Raw genomic sequence first — 21,530 nt, 5'->3', positions numbered from 1 at the left:
ATAAAAAGCGTACCTTAATTTTGTGGTGCAATTTACCCTCCATAATGCGATAATGTACAAAATTGAAATAGCAACTTGATTAACATTTCGTTGCTCACAAAAATAATTTCAATAAAGTGTGGTATTCTCCGTAAGACCATTGTGCAAACTTGAAGTGTAGGTTCTATTTTCAGAATTAAAACAATAACTTGGACAACATCAAATTCTATTCTCCATAAAAAAAATGTGGAAATATCTTTAAGATTGTTGAAAAAATTGGATGATTATGGAGAATAAAAGATTTAGCTTGAGGCGTGTCAAAGACACTGTCCTTAAGGATATTTCGCGCACACCGAGATGAATAATATTAGGCGTATCCCCCAGGATTCAACAAGCTCTTCTAGTATAACTAGGAGCAGAAACAATAAAGGTTTATGGGAAGAAAACCTAGCACTAAAGAAGAGGGAAGAAAAGTTTTAAACCTTTTTCATTCTACATATAAAATGAAAACACATAAATATATAATGTCCAAATCTGATGGTATCGTCCAAATAATGAAAAAAAAATGTTATTGGCATCCATTATGGCTATATAAAAATTTGACTTTTTCAAAACTAATATAAAGAATCTCATAATAGCTATTTAATGGTGAGTTTTAATTTGTAGAAATTGAAATCAAACTTGATAGTTATCGGTTACAAACATTAAAGAAATATATTCAAAATATTAATATAATAAAGACCCCATTAAAAGAATGAATCTAGACATGATTTGGAATATTTCTTTTTGAGTTATCAAATTATTTTTCTAACACAAACTTGGCTGCCTTATGCCACTATTATGGAACTAAGTGCTCCGAATTCGACCAGAATTCTTCTAAAACCAAACCAAGCATCCTACGAGTCATAAAATAGTAAAAGCGCATACGAGAAGGGTTAAATAAGGAATGAGGATCTATCAAGCAAAACGATTGATCGAATCGTTACAAATCAGACTACCAAAATATAAAGTCCTCTTTTGGATATTGAATGCAAGATTAATTAAATGCAAGAAGCACTTTTTTTTTAACAACTTGCTGTAAAATTCTTTTCATTTCTTCACTTCACTTGTTTCCGGTAAGAATTTTCCTACACAAAAATTCCTAAACAATGAAAAGGAGTGAAGACATAACTCCTCTTTGAATCAACCAAGAAGAAAATCAAAATCAAAATGATGAAAATGAAAACCTATAGAAATTGAAGTAAAATGACAAACAATGAGAGACAAATCTCAGAAAATATTGAGAATCTCATTAATGGAACGGTTACAAAGCGGACACAAGCCTCTGTTCAACCACACCTCTCTGGAGCAAACCCTACAGTAGGTATGTCCGCAGGGAATAAACGCCGCGCCTTTATTCCTCTCCATGCACACGCAGCACATCTCATCAACTCCACCTCCTTCTTTACTGTACAACTTAAGACTCCTCTTCTCATCTCCTCCGTCTGTTTCCTCAAACAACCTCATCAACGTCTTCAGTTTCGCCGTGGCACCCACGCTCCGGAATCGACGCTCTGCCGCCAGAGCTGTAGCAAGGTTCACGCTCCCTTGATGGGCCACGATCATGGGCTCTTCTTCACCAAATAATTGGGCCTGTATTTGGGCCTCTGCTTCTTCTTCTTCTCTTATCGTCATGTCCGATATTCTCAGGTTCCAAGTGGACCCACAGCAGGCTAGCCCAGTGAATCCCAACCGTTCTTTCAAGTTTCTCCACATTGTCCTCGGCCTATCTTCACCGTCCATTATTCTTACTTCTGATTCTTGAAATCACCACCTCTGTCCTGCAAATTAGTAGTGTTTTTACACTGATTATAATGCGATTTTCTTCTTTTTATCGGCTTGCTTCTCTTGTGTGTGTGTGTTATGAGATAGAGGAATAAGAAGACAAAATAAAGAAGGAAAAGACGGTGTTTTTTGTCGAGGAACGTAACAGAAAAAAGAAAGGAAGAAAAATGTGGAAATAAAAAGAAGTATTATATGAAATGATCATATGAAGAGGAGCAAGATGATAAAAGAGTGAGTTGACAACTAAGGCTGTGGTATACAGTTCAAAATTTGGAAACATTATGCGGTTAGTTCAAGGCTTACAGCTCATGATTGAAATTCTGAAAATGTCAATTTTGGCAAAAGATTCACTTAAAACATCTTAGAATTAACTTAAATAGTCGTCTAAGTCATCCGCCTAAACTAAAATTAGTCAGCGAATGTGCAATATAAATACTAGTTTCATATTATATGAGGTAGTTTGACTCGGCACGGATTTAAGAAAAAAGAAGAAGACTTTTGAAACTTGTGGTCTTAAAAGCTTAAGAGGTAAAAAGTTTGTGAGGCCATGACATTTGTGTGGCTATAAAAATTTCTCATTAAGGATACATGTATAAATGAAAGAGTTTAAAGTTGAATTATTTCTAAATTTAGAAATGTGTCATTTGTTTTGGAACAAACTAAAAAAGAAAGTACCTCATTTAATATGAAACGGAGGGAGTATAATTTATGTATAATACATGTATAACTCTCTATAACCAATGTATATATACTGGCTAGAAAAATTAAACAATGGATGTGTATGGTTATTCGTATAAAGATTTTGATGTGTGACTATAATTTTATAGTTTCGTACATTATTTGCCTTGCATTTTATATGCTTTAAAATAAATTACATTTTATTTGCGCGTAATGGAGTCTATTTTGTGTGTATGTGAATTGAAGATGAAAGTAGAGTAAAAGAGATATTTAAACGTTGAAAGTGTGCTCGAGAAAGCTGGTGTTAGGCTGGCGTGGCCAGGCAAAGGCCAGGCTTGAAGCTGGCGACGTCACGCTTGGGGCGAGATCCAGTCCGAGTTTTGAAGATTTATTTCGTCTCCTGGTTTGACTATGACTTGACCTACACGTTTAGGTCTTTCCCTACACATATAAATAGACCTAAAAACGCCACTTTTGAGGAGGAGATGAGAGCGGACAGAGAGACCGACATTAGAGAGGAGATTCGACCTAAGGAGGCAAGAACACACTAGGAGCAAGGCGTAGAATTCTTCTACGAGTTTTTCACTTCCTTCTTCCTATTTCTTTTATTGGTTATGAATTATAGTATTGTAGTTATGCATACTATTATGAATATCTAATTTGTTATCTAGAGTTTTGATGGAACCTATTGGAGGATGATTTTTCTGTTACGTTAATATAGATTTGCTATAGTATTTTCTCTATTTATTCAACTACATTATTATTGTGGTTGGTTGAAGAACTCTCAATCAATTATGCCTATTTAGTATGTATTACTCGGGAGAGAGTGCATATTTAGGTAGTTATTGAACAACATCACTCCTAACGTATATGATGGATCAATATGAAAGGTTTAAAGGTGGGATTAGGGATAACGAAACCTTGATGTCATCCGAGTGAGCCGTACATAATGCCAACTAGTATAATTCGAGAGAATATGTCTAGTAAATTGTCGTAATTACTCGGGAGAGAGTTACAACAGTCAGAGTGCTCATAATCAGTAGAGAAGACTTATGCAAATTTATAGATAACGTAGCGGAAAAGATTCCGACAATAGGGAAAATCATAACTCTAGACCTCTGTAATCTTGTCTCCAACCCTTATCCTTGTAAATTGATAGTTTTACTGCTTTCTAGTATTTGTTAGTTAATTAGTTAGAAATAAATATTATAATCTTTATAATTAGTAAATTGTTTGCACTTGTATTTCTTAGCAACATTGAACAACTGTAACTAAGCCTTAGTTTTCTGTGGAATTCGATTCCGGACTTGTAAACCGGATTATATTTGCAACGACCACTTAGCCTTTTTATAAGACATAGTTGGGCGTGATCAAATTTTGGCGCCATTATCGGGGAATTAACGGTATAGTTGTAGGTGTACATATTGCTAGGTTTCAAGTTTGAACTTTTATTTTATTTTTATATTTGATTTTTTAAATTTTTTTTGTTTTACTTGTTGATTTGAGAACATGACATCTTGAAATTATGAGAGTTTTGATTTTGGTAATTCTACTTTTGATCCTCCTTATGCATATTACGGATGAAACCACCCATTGCAAAATTGTCAAAATATTCCCGAGAACGAGTTATGTGCACAAACTCAATCTTATGTGTGAAATGTGTGTGATATGTGTGGTGGTCAAGATAGTCACTTTTATAGTTGTGATTATTTGTCTTATCCTCCCCCAACCCCTTATTATGATGGTTCTACTTTTTCTTGTGAGGATAACAGCAACAAAGAACCTAGGGAAGCTGACCTAAAGGAGATCAAAGATATGTTAAAGTGCCACGTGGAACAATACGATGAGAAACCACGACAGATACAAAGGCAAGAGGCAACTACTCACTACTTGGAAGCTCAAGCGAATAAACTAATTGAACCTTGTAAAGCGCACCAAGCTTACATTGTGGATAGTAACCAAGAAGAGCATGAATTGGCTGCAGAAATTGCCATTATATTGGAGGCTTTAAAATAATACGAGGAGGTGCTAGTGGAGAAGGCTAGAGTAGAATACCAATAATCAATCGAACTAGATTTTGAGGATGCCGATATTGTAGAAGAGATACTAGAGTCGACCAAGGACATTGATGATACGTATTTAGTTGACTCTAGTGTCATTAGTGTTGAGGATGTTGACAATCCCAATGTTTATGTAGTTGAGCGCATTGGTCCACACTCCAAGTATTTTTCCACATTGTGTTTTGATGATGATACAGAAATAGAGCCATCCGAGCCACTTGAGGAGTTAAGAGATGAGGAACAAGATGCCTACATTCTGAAATTCTTCTTGCCAGAAAGTCGGGAATACATGTCTCATCTAAAGGCCAAGAAATGCAGAATACTTCATTATTTTATTGGTCTAGTCAGATTCGTTCCACCACCCCAGGAGCATGATCATAGAGCATAATCAAAACTTAGGGTCCAATTCATAAGTTCAAAGTGGAGGCAGAAAGTGATTCGCGTCGTGCAGCGACATTAAATCAAGCGCTTGTTGGGAGGCAATCCAACTTTACCGCTTTTTATTTTTATTTTATTTTTTTAATTGTATTATTTTTGTATTGTCAATTTTTTATTTTCTAGGAGCATGGAAAGCAAAGCTATTGGAAGGATGCAATGACAAACCAGATGGTTCGAACTAAGTGTGAGGTACCCGCACGAAGGACCAAGCCTGGGAGAAGTCTGAGTATCCTATGAGCTGCTAGTGCTTCAGCCTTTGGCCTACCAGGGAGTTTCTTCCACCCTCTTATTAGTATGGTGTGCATTGGGGACAATACACAATTTTAAGTGTGAGGTGAGGAGATTGTATGGGTGACTTTGTATGGTACTTTAGTTGTGTTAATTTAATTGAATAATGCTTTATTTTTTAAAATGATTGGACTTTGCCCGACGATGGATCTATTAGACAATTTTCTTGAGGGATTTAAGTCTTAACAAAAATTCTTGGTAGGTAGTGTAGTAATTTCTCCTTAGTTTTTCTTTGTCCCGTGATTATTTTCCAAGAGTTTATTTGAATTGGGTGTAGTTAATTTTATTTTTTGGGAGTAGGAGCTAGTGTAAGATGAATTGAATTGAACCAATATCTCTTGACTTTGTTATGCCTTGAGAATAGTGAGTACTTTAGTTGTGACGCTTAGGCTCAGCTTTTGACTCTTGTATAAGTACCTTAAATTGTATATTCTTAACTTTACTCAACTGCTTTGACTAGAATGTCTTGATAATCTAGTCTTGAGTGAGTCATGTGCCATGTGCGTGTGAGGTTTGTTGTATTCTATACATTGCATTTGATGTCTAGAACTTGCTCCGTGTATTTGCAAAGCAAAATAGTAGTTTTGTGCAGTCTTGAAAGTGATATATACTATTTTTTGTTGAGCCATATGTATATTTTACCCACCTAATTGTTATGTATCATAATTAACCCCTTTGAGCTTGTAATCTTATTTTTTTGATAATCACATTACAAACCTTACCCCTTTTTTTGAATTGACCATCTATTTGAACCTTTTCACATCTCATGAGCACTTGAATTGTTATGAACTTTGTAAAAGTTAAAGTGTGGGGTGGTTGGTTCAACTTTTGAGTGGAACTAATGAAATAAAGAGAAATGTACACTGATTTGAAAGAGCAAGAGCCACTTGAATTGAAAAAGGAAAAAAAGAGTTGTATTGTGTGCAAATATTCATTGACAAGTGGTAACTCTTGATGTAATTGTGCTTAAATAATTTGGGAGTTGATGTATATTGATGTGAAGGTGGAGTCATGGTTTGTCATAAGTGTGGGGTTTGAATGTTAAGGTATAAGTATTAACGTGCTTAGGGAGGTGCAGTGACTCTTATATCCAAATATATCCTACCCGACCCGCAGCCTATATTACAACCAATTAAAGTCCTACTTGATCCTAGATTGAATGAGCTCGATTAGTAGAGTAGTACACTAGGGCAAGCCTATGGTACATCTTTTGTAGCATATGAATGTTATTTCTGAGAGTGAGTGAATTCTTTCTATCTTGAGTTCCTAATTGTTCTTAAATTCTATTGTGTGTGGAACTACTCTCTTTTGTTGAGTGAGGGCACGTGATTCATGAAGAAAGGTAATGTCAGTGACGTCTATGTTAGAGTAAGTGGGTGAGTTATGAATAATGCGTGGTACTTGTGAGTCAAATCTTAAGGTGAAGATATTATACCCTTGTGCTTAGTCTATTTTAAAGATTCTTGGTGTGATGAGTTAGGAGAATTGCTTAAAAAGGTCGTGTCTATAAGTGTAGTTTGATTGCTCGAGGCCGAACAATATTTAAATGTGGGGTATTAATTTGTGGCTATAATTTCGTAGTTTCGTACATTATTTTCCTTGCATTTTATATGCTTTACTGATAAATTACACTTTATTTGCGTGTAATGGAGTCTATTTTGTGTGTAGATGAATTGAAGATGAAAGTAGAGCAAAAAAGATACTTTAACGTTGAAAGTGTGCTCGAGAACAGTGAATGAGAAACCCTGGCGACACCAGGCTTGAATCTGGCATTAGGATGGCGAGGCGAGGCCAGGCAAAGGCCAGGTCCACCAGGCGTTAGGCTGGCGACGCCAGGCCTGGGGCGAGATCCAGTCCGAGTTTTGAAGAATTATTTCGTCTCCTAGTTTGACTAGGACGTGACCTACATGTTTAGGTCTTTTCCTACACATATAAATAGATCTAAAAATACCACTTTTAAGGAGGAGACGAGAGATCGGACAGAGAGACCAATATTAGAGAGGAGATTCGACCTAAGGAGGCAAGAACACACTAGGAGCAAGGCGGAGAATTCTTCTACAAGTTTTTCACTTCATTCTTCCTATTTCTATTATTGGTTATGAATTCTAGTATTATAGTTATGCATACTATTATGAATAGCTAATTTGTCATCTAGGGTTTTGATGGGACCTATTGGAAGTTGATTTTCCTGTTACGTTAATATAGATTTGCTATAGTATTTTTTCTATTTGTTCAACTACGTTATTATTGTGGTTTGTTGAAGAGCTTTGAATCGACCGTGCTTATTTAGTATGTATTACTCGGGATAGAGTGCAGATTTAGGTAGTTGTTAAACAACATCACTCCTAATGTATATGAGGGATCAACACGAATAGTTTAAAGGTGGAATTAGGGATGACAAAACCTTGGTGCCATCCGAGTGAGCCGTATTTAATACCAGCTAGTGTAATTTGGAAGAATATGTCTAGTAAATTGTGGTAATTACTCAAGAGAGAGTTACAACAGTCAGAGTGCTCATGATCGGTCGAGAAGACTTAGGCAAATTTATAAATAACGTAGCGGAAAGGATTCCAACAATAGGGGACACCATAACTCTAGACCTCCGTAATCTTGTCTCCAATCCTTATCCTTGTTAATGGATAGTTTTACTGCTTTCTAGTATTTGTTAGTTAATTAGTTAGAAATACATATTATAATCTTTATAATTAGTAAATTGCTTGCACTTGTGTTTTTTTAGCAATATTGAACAACAGTAACTAAGCCTTAGTTCTCTGTGGAATTCGATTCCGGACTTGTAAATCAGATTATATTTGCAACAACCGCTTAGTCCTTTTTATAAGGCATAGTTGGGCGTAATCAGATTCCAATTAATACTAAAAAATGCAGCCCGACATTCCGCGATCATGCATAGTTCGGAGAAGGATCGCATTTCAAGAAGGTCTGATGTAAGTAGTCTATCCAGATACAAATATCAAGACTTATTTCACAGCTCAAACCTGTAACCTATAGATGACACATAGACAAACATTGTTTCAAGGTTCCCTTAATAAAAATTAGATATTATCTGCAGATATATAAGGAATAATAAAGAGATACCCATGCGAACGCAATGTGGAAATTTGCTTTTGTTAATCTATTTAAGAGGGTTAGCGTATCATGAATGAGGACAAAAGTTGTAAAAGCGAGCAAAAAAAGATGAGCCCGTTTGCCATGTAAATATTTTCACTTTTTTCCGAATTTTTTTACTTTTTCGGAGTCAATATTTGGCCATAAAAATTTTAAATTTTACTTGAAGATAAATTTTGAAATTTGAAAAACTCTAAAAAGCTATTTTTTAAAATTTGCAGTCAAATCATCTTTTCAAAAACAATCTAAAAATATATTTATGTCCAAGCACAACTTTAATTTTCAAATACTATTTTCACTTTTCATTTTTTTCCGGAAATTTACCATTCTTGTGTCCAAACGCCCACTAGGTTAAGCATGTGCGAGAAGAAGCATGATGATTATGATTGGATTTCAACTAATAAAGATCCCCTCAATAATCAAATTTCCTAATCAAATGCCTTTTTGTCATTATGCAAAGGCTGAATTTTCTGACTAATTTGAAATCAAACAAACATAATGGACCCCAGGGTTCAGCACTTTATTAAAGTTAACAATTAATCTGGTCTAATAGCTGTTCGAAATTATCTCACCTTTAAAAAAAAAAAGATTCAGAAGTTGAAATGAATGGAAAAACCAAAAAAAGATAAACATATAAATTTAGTGTTATGAAAAAGATGGAACCTTAAGATTTAATATCTATTGCCCTTCCTCTCTTTATATCCATGGGCGGATTTAGCACCCAAAATATGATGTACGTGAACTCATAATTTTTTATCAAACTAAATATTTTATGTATGTATGTTTACCTAAAAAATATGAGTAACAATTAAATTTAATTTGTGGTTGTGAAGTATATATGAAGGAAATAAGCAAGACTAAACCAGCAGATAAGTTAGTAGGCAATAGCGACCTCGAGTTTAGTGACCTCGAGGTGAACCAAGAACAATAAAGCAAGAGCAATAAAACTAAAAGACAATTCTCATGAACAATGGGCAAAAAGTAAGATAGTATATTCTTTGCCAATGATTAGATGATGTTTACAAATGGTTGAGGTCCACTTTATATACGAGTGACTCCTAAATAAGGTACATTTCCATTTACAGTAAAGAATCTTATTGAGACAGTTGTATAACCGGCTGGTATGGATTCATACAAATCAATTCCTGAATTTACACTATGATCTTGGGGACGTGACGAGAATCTTGTCCTTATGTAACAAACTCATAACGACACTATCTCGGAGTTGATCATACTTGGCTCCGATGTTCTTTGAACACTTAAGTCTTCGGGTCTCTTATTCTGCCTTCGAGCCCGAGCTTGGTTTTTATCGAACTCCAGCCCTCGGTGCGAAGTCTCAAGCCTGCTAAATCGGTGGCACCTGGTTTCGACCGTATACAATGTATTTCCTAAAATTGATCTAATGGTATCTGTTGGCTCATATATTCCAAAAAGATTGAATGATGCACTTAGTTAAATATTAAATTATTTACCTAAAGGAATAGATATCAATTTTTAATTACAACTTTCTTTTTCGAAGATTCAAGTCAAATAGACGTCTATCTAATTTCTTAAACTAAAAATAGCCGGTAAATGTCTATTATTCCATAATTCATATATAATATATGTATAATTATATATAATTAATGTATAATCTATGTATATCAACTAAAAAATATAAATATTGAATCTGGCCGGCTATTTGTGTAACAACTTCTTTTTTTTTTTTTTTAGTGGTGCACTTATGTTTTAGAAATTGTAGGTGAGTTGCATATATTCACTTTTCTAAAGCATTAGTATAAAAAGCTTTCTGTCATTTCTGACTTCTTTGAATGCTTTACTACTAGTTTGAAAATATTTCTCAGATAGTACAAGTTTGCATTTATAGATTCTTTCCTAATTCCTATGCAACCTAAAAAGCGAATTATAGGAGTCAATGTTTTTACCTATAAGGCTAGTTGTAATTTGGTTTGAGCTGTCTTTAACTTAGTATAGGTTATCAGTTAACATGATAATAATTAAAGAGGACACTCCTCGCTACACTTCCTATCTCTGGATGAAATATCGTAATAATCGAGTTCGCCAGTGATTTTGTCCCCCTCAAGTCTAGGCCTTCACCGGTTTAAGACGTGTCACAAAGTTTTAAGGCTTGTTAACTTATTAGTTCAGTATCTCTTTTGTACTTTTACCAATATACAGTGCATGAGATTCGCCTAGACTCAGCACTCCGATTTTCCCCTCCTAACCGGGATTTACTATTTGTAATAAACCACCCCGCTAGTGATATTGCCCGCTTAGGGTCTAGGCCCTCACAAATTTAAAACGCGTCACTAAAATTTAAGGCTTGTTAACTTATATACCAAACATCTCTTATATTTTTATCAATGTGAGACTCTATTAAAGTCTGGAATATTACAAATACCATAAGAGCAATAAGAAAGACATAGTATTTTACAAGAAAACTTGTATCATAGCGAATTAGCAATCAAAACAAAGGCACTTATTATCAGGATGTATGGCTCATGTATTAATGGTTTGTACTTGGTGCATGTTGATTTTACTAGATTATACATAATTTGGAGTCCTTGTACAAAAGAATCAAAGACTTTGCCTCTTGCTACCAACCACAAATAAGTGGAGACTACACGACAGCTCTTATGGTTTTGGTTATGACTCATGAACAAATGAGATGTGAAGGTAACACACTTTATATTTAACGATTTGAGAGACACCCAAGTCCAGTTCTACTCTTTAAAAACTGATTCTTGGAAGGAAAATATGTTTACTGCTTCACCCTGATCAAAATTCACGAACTGCGTCTCCCAATCCGCATTGAATAACATTAAATCTTAAGTACCAAATTGTCACCCTTGCTTGAAAAAGCTAAAATCCTAAGTTTTAACTCTAACAGGGGACAAGACCCCACCAAAGGAGCAATAGTTCCAAACGGGGAATCAAAGGGGAGGGGAATAAAAAAAAGAACTCTAACAGGAGCAAGAAGCAGAATCTAAAATTAGATTGCAATCTGAGCAAACTCGACCTAAATCAATTAAATTGGCTCCTATAAGATTGTTCTTTAATTTGCGTATATCTTGTTTGGATTGGGTCAAATGACTCAAATCTAATGTACTACTATTAAACTTAGGAAATCTCACAGCCCAAGCCAAGTTTACCAATTGGACCCCGCTATTTTCCATTAAATCGGGAATAGCTTAAAGAACTTGTTGGAACAAATAACAGAACGTTATTCTTGAAGATTCTACTTGTAATAAGATTGTAATCAACATTTTTAATTAATGAAATAAGAAAACAGTTTTCTAATTGAGGTTGACTTTAGAGGTTTAAACATAATTGAGGGAAATCATTCTCTCGTTTAAATATTCAAACCGTTTGTCATTTGGATATTTTAACAACGAGTTATAGGCGTTTTAACAGAAGATGTACAGTAGGGAAAATGGTAAGAGGATGTACAACCTGCACAACGCAAGGTACACCTCGATAAAGCCTGGGCAGAATGTTTTTAAGTCCTCTTGTCCACGATTTAGGTCCATTTTTCAGCCATAGTTGATCATTTTGAGAGCTTTTTGAAGGAGATTGAAGAGGGATTCAAGGAGAAACGTTTGGAGGTAAGAATTTTGGACCTAAAACTCATTTATATTGTGAAATCTACCTAGAAAATCATTGAATTCTTGCTAAAAATGGAAGAAATAGGGCTTGAGATTTTGAGATTTTGATTGGGGATTTGGAGGACCATTTGGGGTCGGATTTGAGAACTTTTGGTATGTATGAACTCGTGGGGAGATAAGGAACCCGTTGATGTAAAAATTTCTGAATTTCGAGAAGTGGGCCCGGGGCTCGGGTTTTGCCAATTTCGAGAATTTTGATATTTTTTGATTGTTTTCGATTGGGTATTGTTTCTTTAGCATAATGTGACATGTTCGTTGTGACTTTGGTCAGATTCGACGCGCAAGGAGGCCAATTTGAGAGGCAAGGGCATAGCGAGCTAGAGCTTTGGCTAGTTTGAAGTGAGTAATGATTTTAAATGATGTCCTGAGGGTTTGAAACCCCGGATTTTGCACAACGTAGTGCTATACTGAGATGAGACACACGCTGCGTGATGAGCGTGGGGTTCATTGCTACTGGGGATTGTGACTTAGTCCATCCCAATTTATATTTTCACTACATTTTGACTGAGACTTATGCATTGTCATCCTGACTTGGGCTAGTTGCCATGTTTGAGGCCTTGTGCCGACCTGTAGAACCCTTATGGGATTTTTGACTAATTTTGCTCACTTATTTGCTAAAAATCATATCCTCAGTCATGTTTCTAATTGTTTAAAAATGATATGAACCGGGTTATGAAATGTTAACCATAAATGAGAGAAATATGTGGGCTGAGATCCCTACCTTATATTATTGTGCCCGAGAGGCTGTGATTATAATGACTGAGAGGGTTGAGGACCCAATAGTGAGGATATTATATATGATATTGGATCGGGCTGCACGCCACAACAAATACATATATTGGATCGGGATGCACGCCGCAACAAATACTTATATGGACCGGGCTGCGCGCCGCAGCAAATATGCAAATACATATATTGAATCGGGCTGTACGCCGTAGAAAATACTTATATGGACCAGGCTGTGTGCCGCGACAAATATGTAAATATATATATATATATATATATGGATCGGGCTGCACGCCGCAGCAATATATATGGATCGGGCTGCAGCCCGCAGCAATATGACGCTTGGGCTGTAGGAGCCCCTCCGGAGTCTGCACACCCCCAGTGAGCGCAATTGACTATTATTATTATGGATTGGGCTGTGCGCCACAACGATATATGGATCGGGCTGTACGCCGCAGCGGTATATATATATGATTTGATTTCGGTTATTGTGAGAAGTATATGAATTGAGTATTGAGGGTCAGAAATAAGTAAATGAACAGAAATGCTCGAAGAGCGAATTTATACTGGATTAATGCCTTTCAAATTACCTAATTTCACTTGGTTCAAAGAGTTTCATTCAATTTTCTTTACTGCTTGCTCTTTAAATGGTTTTACTACTTTGATATAGAACTGCTTAGTGCCTTTACGTGATTTCATACCGTCATCCATTATTTATTGTTATTACTCACTTGGTCGGAGTACTCACATTACTCCCTGCATCGTGCGTGCAGGTACAGGTGTCCCTGAGGTGTAGAGCGAGCTTTCCTGCCGTTCAGTTTTTCATCGAAGTTATCGAGGTAGCTGCATGGCGTCCGCATACCCGATTTCTCCCTCTATCTTTCTTTACTATTCTGCATTTTAGACATATTTCTGCATTAGGCTGTTGAAACCTTGTATTAGAGGCTCAGACTTGTGACACCAGATCATTGGGCATTTGTAGAGATTTCATTATGGCCTTCCATATATTTCATCTTTTATTTCAGACTTCTACTTATATTAAATTGGTATCTATTTCTGAAAATTGGTAATGAATTCTAATAAGAAGGGATTGTAAGTGGTAATTGGTCCGGCTTGCCTAGCATCGTGTTGGGCGCCATCACAACCGGGATTGGGGTCGTGACAAGTTGGTATCAGAGCCTAGGTTACATAGGTCTCGCGAGTCATGAGCTGGTTTAGTAGAGTCTCGCGGATCGGTACAGAGACGTCTGTATTTATCCTCGAGAGGCTGCAGAACCTTTAGGAAAAACTTCATATTCTTGAAATTCTTGTCGTGCAACTTTGGTTGATCCGAGAACTAAACTTCTGTTATCCTATTCTCTCGCAGATGGCGAGGACTCGTGCTACTGGACAAGGTGGACGACCACCAGTGCCACCCACTAAGGCCACCAGAAGTCGTGGACGCGGTCGTAGTCGTGGCAGAGGTAGGGTAGCGAGGGCAACACCTATTGATCCATCAGCTGCCCCAGTTCCAGTCCAGGCATCGGTAGTGCCTATTGGGATTCCGGGTCTACAGGAGACCTTGGCTCAGATCCTGACCGTTTGCACTGGCCTAGCTCAGGCAGTTTCAGCTACTACAGTAGCGGCTACTTCACAGGCCGGGGGAGGCAACCAGACCCCCACCGCTCGCACACCTGAGCAGGTGGTACAGGGATTGCAGACCCCGGAGGCACCTCCAGCTCAGCCGATTGCACCAGCTCAGGGGTTTGTAGTACCAGTTTTGGCAGATGATGAGCAACGCCGTCTTGCGAGGTTTGGCAGGCTCCAGCCTCCGTCATTCAGTGGTGCTGAGGGCGAGGATGCCCAGGTTTTTCTTGACAAGTGTCAGCGGATGCTCCGTACAGCAGGGATACTTGAGACTAGTGGTGTGACATTTACTACTTTTCAATTTACTGGGGATGCCTTCACTTGGTGGGAGGCATATGAGAGGCGTAGGCCAGTTGGTGCAGCGCCCCTTACTTGGCAGGAGTTATCCACTCTCTTCTTGGAGAGGTATGTACCGCAGTCCTGCAGGGAGGAGCTGCGTAGGAGTTTGAGTGGCTAAAGCAGGGAGATATGACTGTGTCTTAGTATGAGGCAAGGTTTTCTGAGTTGGCTCGTCATGCTAGTTGGATGGTTCCGACCGATCGTGAGTGGATCAGGAGATTTGTTGATGGCCTTAATTACCATCTCCGTATCTTGATGACTAGAGAGAGAGTTTTGGGTGTTTCATTTGAGGAGGTGGTTGATATTTCTCGGGAGATTGAGACGGCTCGCTGGCAGGATAGAGAGGAGAGGGAGGCCAAGAGGCCTCGAGGTTCTGGTAGTTTCAGTGGTGCTCCGTCTAGGGGCCAGTTCCATAATGGTAAAGGCCGTTCTTTCAGGCCCGCTCAGTCGGCCCGTCCAGAGTATCACGGGGGATCTTCAGGTCGTGGTTATTATGGTTCTCAGCAGGGTCAACCTTCACTAAGTGCCCTCCCAGCTCAGAGTTCATCTCGTGCTCCATCAGTACAGGGTTCTTCCATCGCAGGTCATTCTACTGGTCCTTCTAGTGCCAGAGGTTACGAGTGCGGAGAGTTTGGGCATATAAGGAGACAGTGTCCTAGACTTTATGATGTTCAGTATCAATAGAGGTGTCAGCCCTCTACTTCCGCTCCAGTTATTTCACCACCCGCCTAGCCAGCTAGGGGTGGAGGTCAGGCAGTCAGGGGTCGCCCCAGAGGGAGAGGTCGATCAGACGGTGTCCAGGCCCGTTTCTATGCTATTCCAGGCCGGACAGATGCCATTGCTTCAGATGCTATCATCACAGGTATTATCTCAGTCTGCCACAGAGATGCTGCTGTATTATTTGATCCCGGTTCCACCTATTCTTATGTGTCCACATATTTTGCTCATTATTTGGGTACGCCCCGGGAGTTTCTTTCTTTACCTGTTCACGTATCTACCCCGGTGGGCGATACTGTTGTTGTGGACCGTGTGTACCAGTCATGTGTTATGACTATTGGGGGTCTGGAGACCCGAGTTGATCTATTGCTATTGAGCATGGTGGACTTTGATGTTATTTTGGGCATAGATTGGTTATCTTCGTGTCATGCTATTCTAGACTGTCATGCTAAGATAGTTACTTTGGCTATGCCGGGTGTACCGCGGATCGAGTGGCGTGGTGTGACTGATTATGTTCCTAGCAGAGTGATTTCTTTCTTGAAAGCCCAGCGTATGGTTGGGAAGGGTTGTCTGTCATATCTAGCTTTTGTGCGAGATGTTGGAGATAAGACTCCTAGTATTGATTCTGTCTCAGTTGTGAGGGATTTTCCTGATGTATTTCCTGCAGGCCTGTCGGGCATGCCGCCGGATAGGGATATTGATTTTGGTATTGACCTGGTGCCGGGCACTCAACCCCTTTCCATTCCGCCATATCGTATGGCACCAGCAGAACTGAAAGAGTTGAAGGAGCAGCTTCAGTAACTCCTATATAAGGGGTTCATTTGGCCTAGTGTGTCACCTTGGGGTGCGCCAGTTTTATTTGTGAAAAAGAAAGATGGCACAATGAGAATGTGCATTGATTACAGGCAATTGAATAAAGTAATAGTGAAGAACAAGTATAATTTGCCTCGCATTAATGACTTATTTGATCAGCTTCAGGGAGCGAGTGTGTTCTCCAAGATTGATCTCTGTTCGGGCTATCACCAGTTGAAGATCAGGGATTCAGATATTCCTAAGACTGCTTTCAGGACTAGATATGGTCACTATGAGTTTCTTGTCATGTCTTTCGGGCTGACCAATGACCTAACAACGTTCATGCATTTGATGAACAGTGTATTTCAGCCTTATTTGGATTCATTCGTCATTGTATTCATTGATGATATTCTGGTGTACTCGAGTAGTCAGGAGGAGCACGCAGAGCATTTGCGTGTAGTGTTGCAAAGATTGAGGGAGGAGAAACTTTATGTGAAGTTCTCCAAGTGTGAGTTCTAGCTCGGTTCAGTGGCATTCTTGGGACATATAGTGTCCAGCGAGGGTATCCATGTTGATCCAAAGAAGATAGAGGCGGTTCAGAGTTGGCCTAGACCATCCTCAAGCACAGAGATTCGTAGCTTTCTTAGGTTAGCAGGCTATTATCGCCAGTTTATTCAGGGATTTTCATCCATTGCATCGCCCTTGACCAAGTTGACTCAGAAGGGTGCACCATTTGTATGGTCGGGCGAGTGTGAGGAGAGCTTTCAGAAGCTCAAGACAGCTTTGACCACAACTCCGGTGTTGGTTTTGCCATCAGCTTCAGGTTCATACACCGTATATTGTGATGCTTCGAGAGTTGGGATTGGCTGTGTATTGATGCAAGAGGGTAGAGTGATTGCTTATGCTTCTCGTCAGTTGAAACCCTATGAGAAGAACTACCCTGTTCATGATTTAGAGTTGGTTTCCATAGTTCATGCATTGAAAATTTGGAGGCACTATTTGTATGGCATATCTTGTGAAGTATTCACGGATCATCGCAGTCTTCAGCATTTGTTCAAGCAGAAGGATCTTAATTTGAGGCAGCGGAGATGGCTAGAGTTGCTTAAGGATTATGATATTACTATTCTGTATCATCCGGGAAAGGCCAATGTAGTGGCCGATGCTTTGAGCTGAAAGGCAGTAAGTATGGGGAGTTTGGCGTACATTCCAGTTGGGGAGAGACCCTTTGCAATTGATGTTCAGGATTTGGCCAATCGGTTTGTGAGACAAGATATTTCGGAGCCCCGTCGGGTGTTGGCTTGCGTGGTTTCTCGGTCTTCCTTATATGATCGCATCAGAGAGCGCCAGTATGATAATCCGCACTTGCTTGTCCTTAAGGACAGAGTTCAACATGATGATGCCAGAGATGTAACCATCGGTGATAATGGTGTGTTGAAGATGCAGGGCCGGATTTGTGTGCCCAATATGGATGGGCTTAGAGAATTGATTCTGGAGGAGGCCCACAGCTCGCGGTATTCTATTCATCCAGATGCCGCGAAGATGTATCAAGATTTGAAGCAACACTATTGGTAGAGAAGAATGAAGAAAGATATTGTGGGATTTGTAGCTCGGTGTCTCAATTGTCAGCAGGTGAAATATGAGCATCAGAGACCGGGTGGCTTACTTCAGCAGATGGTTATTCCCGAGTGGAAGTGGGATATGATCACTATGGACTTTGTTGTTGGACTTCCATGGACTTCGAAGAAATTTGATGCTATTTGGGTGATTGTGGATCGGCTGACCAAGTCCGCGCACTTCATTCCTGTATGTACTATCTATTCTTCAGAGCGGTTGGCAGGGATTTATATCCGGGAGATTGTTCGGTTGCATGGTGTTCCAGTTTCCATCATCTAAGATAGAGGTACTCAGTTTACTTCATAGTTTTGGAGAGCCGTTCAGAGAGAGTTGGGTACTCAGGTGGAGTTGAGCACAACGTTTCATCCTCAGACGGATGGACAGTCCGAGCGTACTATTCAGATATTGGAGGACATGTTGCGTGCTTGTGTCATCAATTTTGGAGGTTCATGGGATAAGTTTTTGATGCTTGTAGAGTTTGCCTACAACAACAGCTACCAGTCGAGTATTCAGATGGCTCCATATGAGGCTTTGTATGGGAGGCGGAGTGGATCTCCAGTTGGTTGGTTCGAGCCCGGCGAGGCTAGGCTACTGGGGACAGATTTGGTTCAGGATGCCTTAGAGAAGGTGAAGGTGATTCAGGAAAGGCTTCGTACAGCACAGTCGCGCCAGAAGAGTTATGCAAACCGAAAGGTTCGAGATGTATCCTACATGGTTGGTGAGAAGGTCTTGCTGAAGGTTTTGCCCATGAAGGGTGTTATGAGATTTGGAAAGAAAGGAAAGTTGAGTCCACGATTCATTGGACCTTTTGAGGTACTTAGGAGGATTGGGGAGGTGGCTTATATGCTTGCTTTGCCACCCAGCTTGTCGAGTGTGCATCCGGTATTTCATGTTTCTATGCTCCAGAAGTATATTGGGGATCCCTCTCATGTTTTGGACTTTAGCACGGTTCAGTTGGATGATGATTTGACCTTCGATGTGGAGCCAGTAACTATTTTGGGTCGCCAGGTTTGGAAGTTGAGGTCAAAGGATATAACTTCAGTAAAAGTGCAGTGGAGAGGTCGGCCCGTGGAGGAGGCTACCTAGGAGACCGAGTGGGAGATACGGAGCAGATATCCTTATCTATTTGAGGCTTCAGGTATGTTTCTTGACTCGTTCGAGGACGAACGTTTGTTTAAGTTGGGGAGGATGTGACTACCCGGCCAGTCGTCTCATGAGTTGCCACTCCGTTTCCCCCATTTCAGCTTCTTTACGCTTCATTATCCATATTTTATGTGATCGAGTTGATTAGTTCGAGTTTGGAGAGGATTTGGTAAGAAATGAGACACTTAGTCTCTTTTAAGAAGGCTTAAGTTGGAAAAGTCAACTGGGTGTTGACTTATACGTTAGAAGGCTCGGAAGTGAGTTTCGATTAGCTTCGGGAGGTGATTTGTGACCTAAGAGCGCGATCGGAATGGGTTTTGAAGTTGTAGAGAAGATTTAGTCTTGAATTGACGAAATTGATATTTCGAAAAATTCCGGTTGATAGGCGAGATTTTGATATTGGGGTCAGAATAGAATTCCGAGAGTTGTAGTACCTTCATTTTATCATTTAGGATGTGTGTGCGAAATTTCAGGCCATTCGGACGAGATTTGATAGACCTTTTGATCGAAAGCATAATTTAAGAGTTCTTGAAGTTCTTAGGCTTGAATCCTATGTTAAATTGGTGATTTGATGTTGTTGTGAGCATTCTGAAGTTTTGAGCAAGTTTGAACGATGTCATGGGATGTGTTGGTGCAATTAGTTCGAGGTTTTGGGAGTTCTGGGTAGGTTCCGGGATGTTTTAGTGCAAAAATCATAGCTGTAGCAGGTCTAAAGGGGTTGCAGGCCCCGGAACTCACTCACGCGGTCCAGACAAAAATAAGTGTGCCCGCGTTGAGTGCTGTGCAGACCACACAAAAGCGGGCACGGCCGTGGCCGCGGTAGGCGTCGCGCGGACCGCACAAAAGTGGGCGCGGCCGCGGTAGCTGAAACCTGAGGGGTACCTATAAATACGAGGTCTTGGGTTTTATTTAATATTTTAACCTGGAGAGCTCGGAGTTTGGCAATTTTTCGAAGGTTTTTCAAGAAATTCATCGGGGTAAGTGATTTTAACTCAGATTTGGCTAGAATACATGAATCTATCACTGAATTCATCATTTAATTCGTGATTTGAGATGGAATTTGGGAAGAAAATTGTGAAACCTTTCAAAAATGTAAAATGATGATTTGAAGGACCAAATGGTATCGGAATTGGATAATTTTGGTATGGTTAGACTCATGAGGGTATGAGGATTCTGAAAATGTAAATTTTACCCGATTCCGAGATGTGGGCCCGGGGCTCGAGTTTTATTAATTTCGTGATTTTTGATATTTTTTGAATGTTTTCGCTTGGGCCTTGTTCCCTTCACATATTATGACGTATTCGTTCTGATTTTGGATAGATTCAACGCACGTGAAGGCCAATTCGAGGGCAAAGGCGTTGCGAGCTAGAGAATTAGCCAGTTCGAGGTGAGTAATGGTTGTAAATGATGTCCTGAGGGTTTGAAACCCCGGATTGCACATCGTAGTGCTATATTGAGGCAAGATACCCGTTGGATGATGAGCGTGGGGTCTTTCACTACTGGGGATTGTGACTTGGTCCATCCCTATTGATTATTTTACCGAATATTTGACTGAAATTCATTTGTTATCATCATGATTTGGGCTGATTGCCATATTTGGGCTTCGTGCCAACTATTTGAGCCCTTCGGGGATTTTTATCACTGTTTCCTCACTACTTGACTTATTATTTGAACTCAGTCCCGTTGATATCTAATGTTTTACAAACTCAGCCACTTTTACTCAGTTTTGAAACTAAAATGATATTTCTACATCAAGTTTTGGGCTGAGGACTACTGTTTTACTAATGCCCAAGGGGCTTATGATGATTTCCGGACTGAGTGAGGCCGAGGGCCATAATTGAGGATATGCTGAGTGATATGAGGCCGAGGGCCTGAGTTACTATTTATGCCATGCGGTGTCTTGAGTGATGTGAGGCCGAGTGATATGAGGTCGATGGCCTGAGATACTTTATATGCCACGCGGTGGCTTGAGTGATGCGAGGATATGCTGAGTGATGATGCCATGAGGTGGCTTGATATAGCTCTTGGGCCGTAAAGGGCCCCCGGAGTCTGCACACCCAAAGTGAGCGCGGGTACCCATTGTTCTGAGTGATTGATGCTATGCCCGAGGGGCCGATATGAGTGATTGTGAGGTAGGCTGATACTATTCCGAGAGTGAGCCCGAGGGGCTGATACTATGCTGAGTGATTGATACTGTGCCCGGGGGGCGGATTTTTACTTGTTATTTACCTGTTAAATTACCTGTTTTACTTGTTTTAAAAAGGAATATCATTTGATTCTTCATTGATTTACTGCTTTAAGTGATTTTACTGCTTAATATGGAATTGCTTTGTGTCTTTACGTGTTTTCATACTTTCAGCCATTATTTATAATTGTTACTCACTGAGTCGGAGTACTCACATTACTCCCTGCACCATGTGTGCAGATTCAGGCATCGCAGAGTCCGCTCCTGAGTGCTGATTTCTCCCAGTGCAGGCAGTGATTTGGAGACTACGAGGTAGCTGTTGGCATTCGC

At 39.6% G+C, this 21,530-nt stretch overlaps 1 protein-coding gene across 1 annotated transcript; it reads right to left on the bottom strand.

Annotated features, from left to right (window-relative positions):
• Positions 1 to 1,248: 1,248 nt before the first annotated feature.
• On the bottom strand, positions 1,249 to 1,761 carry LOC104213267 (uncharacterized). The gene has a single exon (XM_009762734.2). The coding sequence runs from the start codon at positions 1,759 to 1,761 to the stop codon at positions 1,249 to 1,251; it is 513 nt and encodes a 170-aa protein (XP_009761036.1).
• Between the last annotated feature and the right edge of the window lie 19,769 nt (positions 1,762 to 21,530).

Source organism: Nicotiana sylvestris, chromosome 7, assembly GCF_000393655.2.
Source record: "Nicotiana sylvestris chromosome 7, ASM39365v2, whole genome shotgun sequence".
Taxonomy (NCBI): Eukaryota; Viridiplantae; Streptophyta; class Magnoliopsida; order Solanales; family Solanaceae; genus Nicotiana; species Nicotiana sylvestris.
Note: the sequence above shows the minus strand (reverse complement) of the source record. Positions and strands in the feature narration are given on the sequence as shown.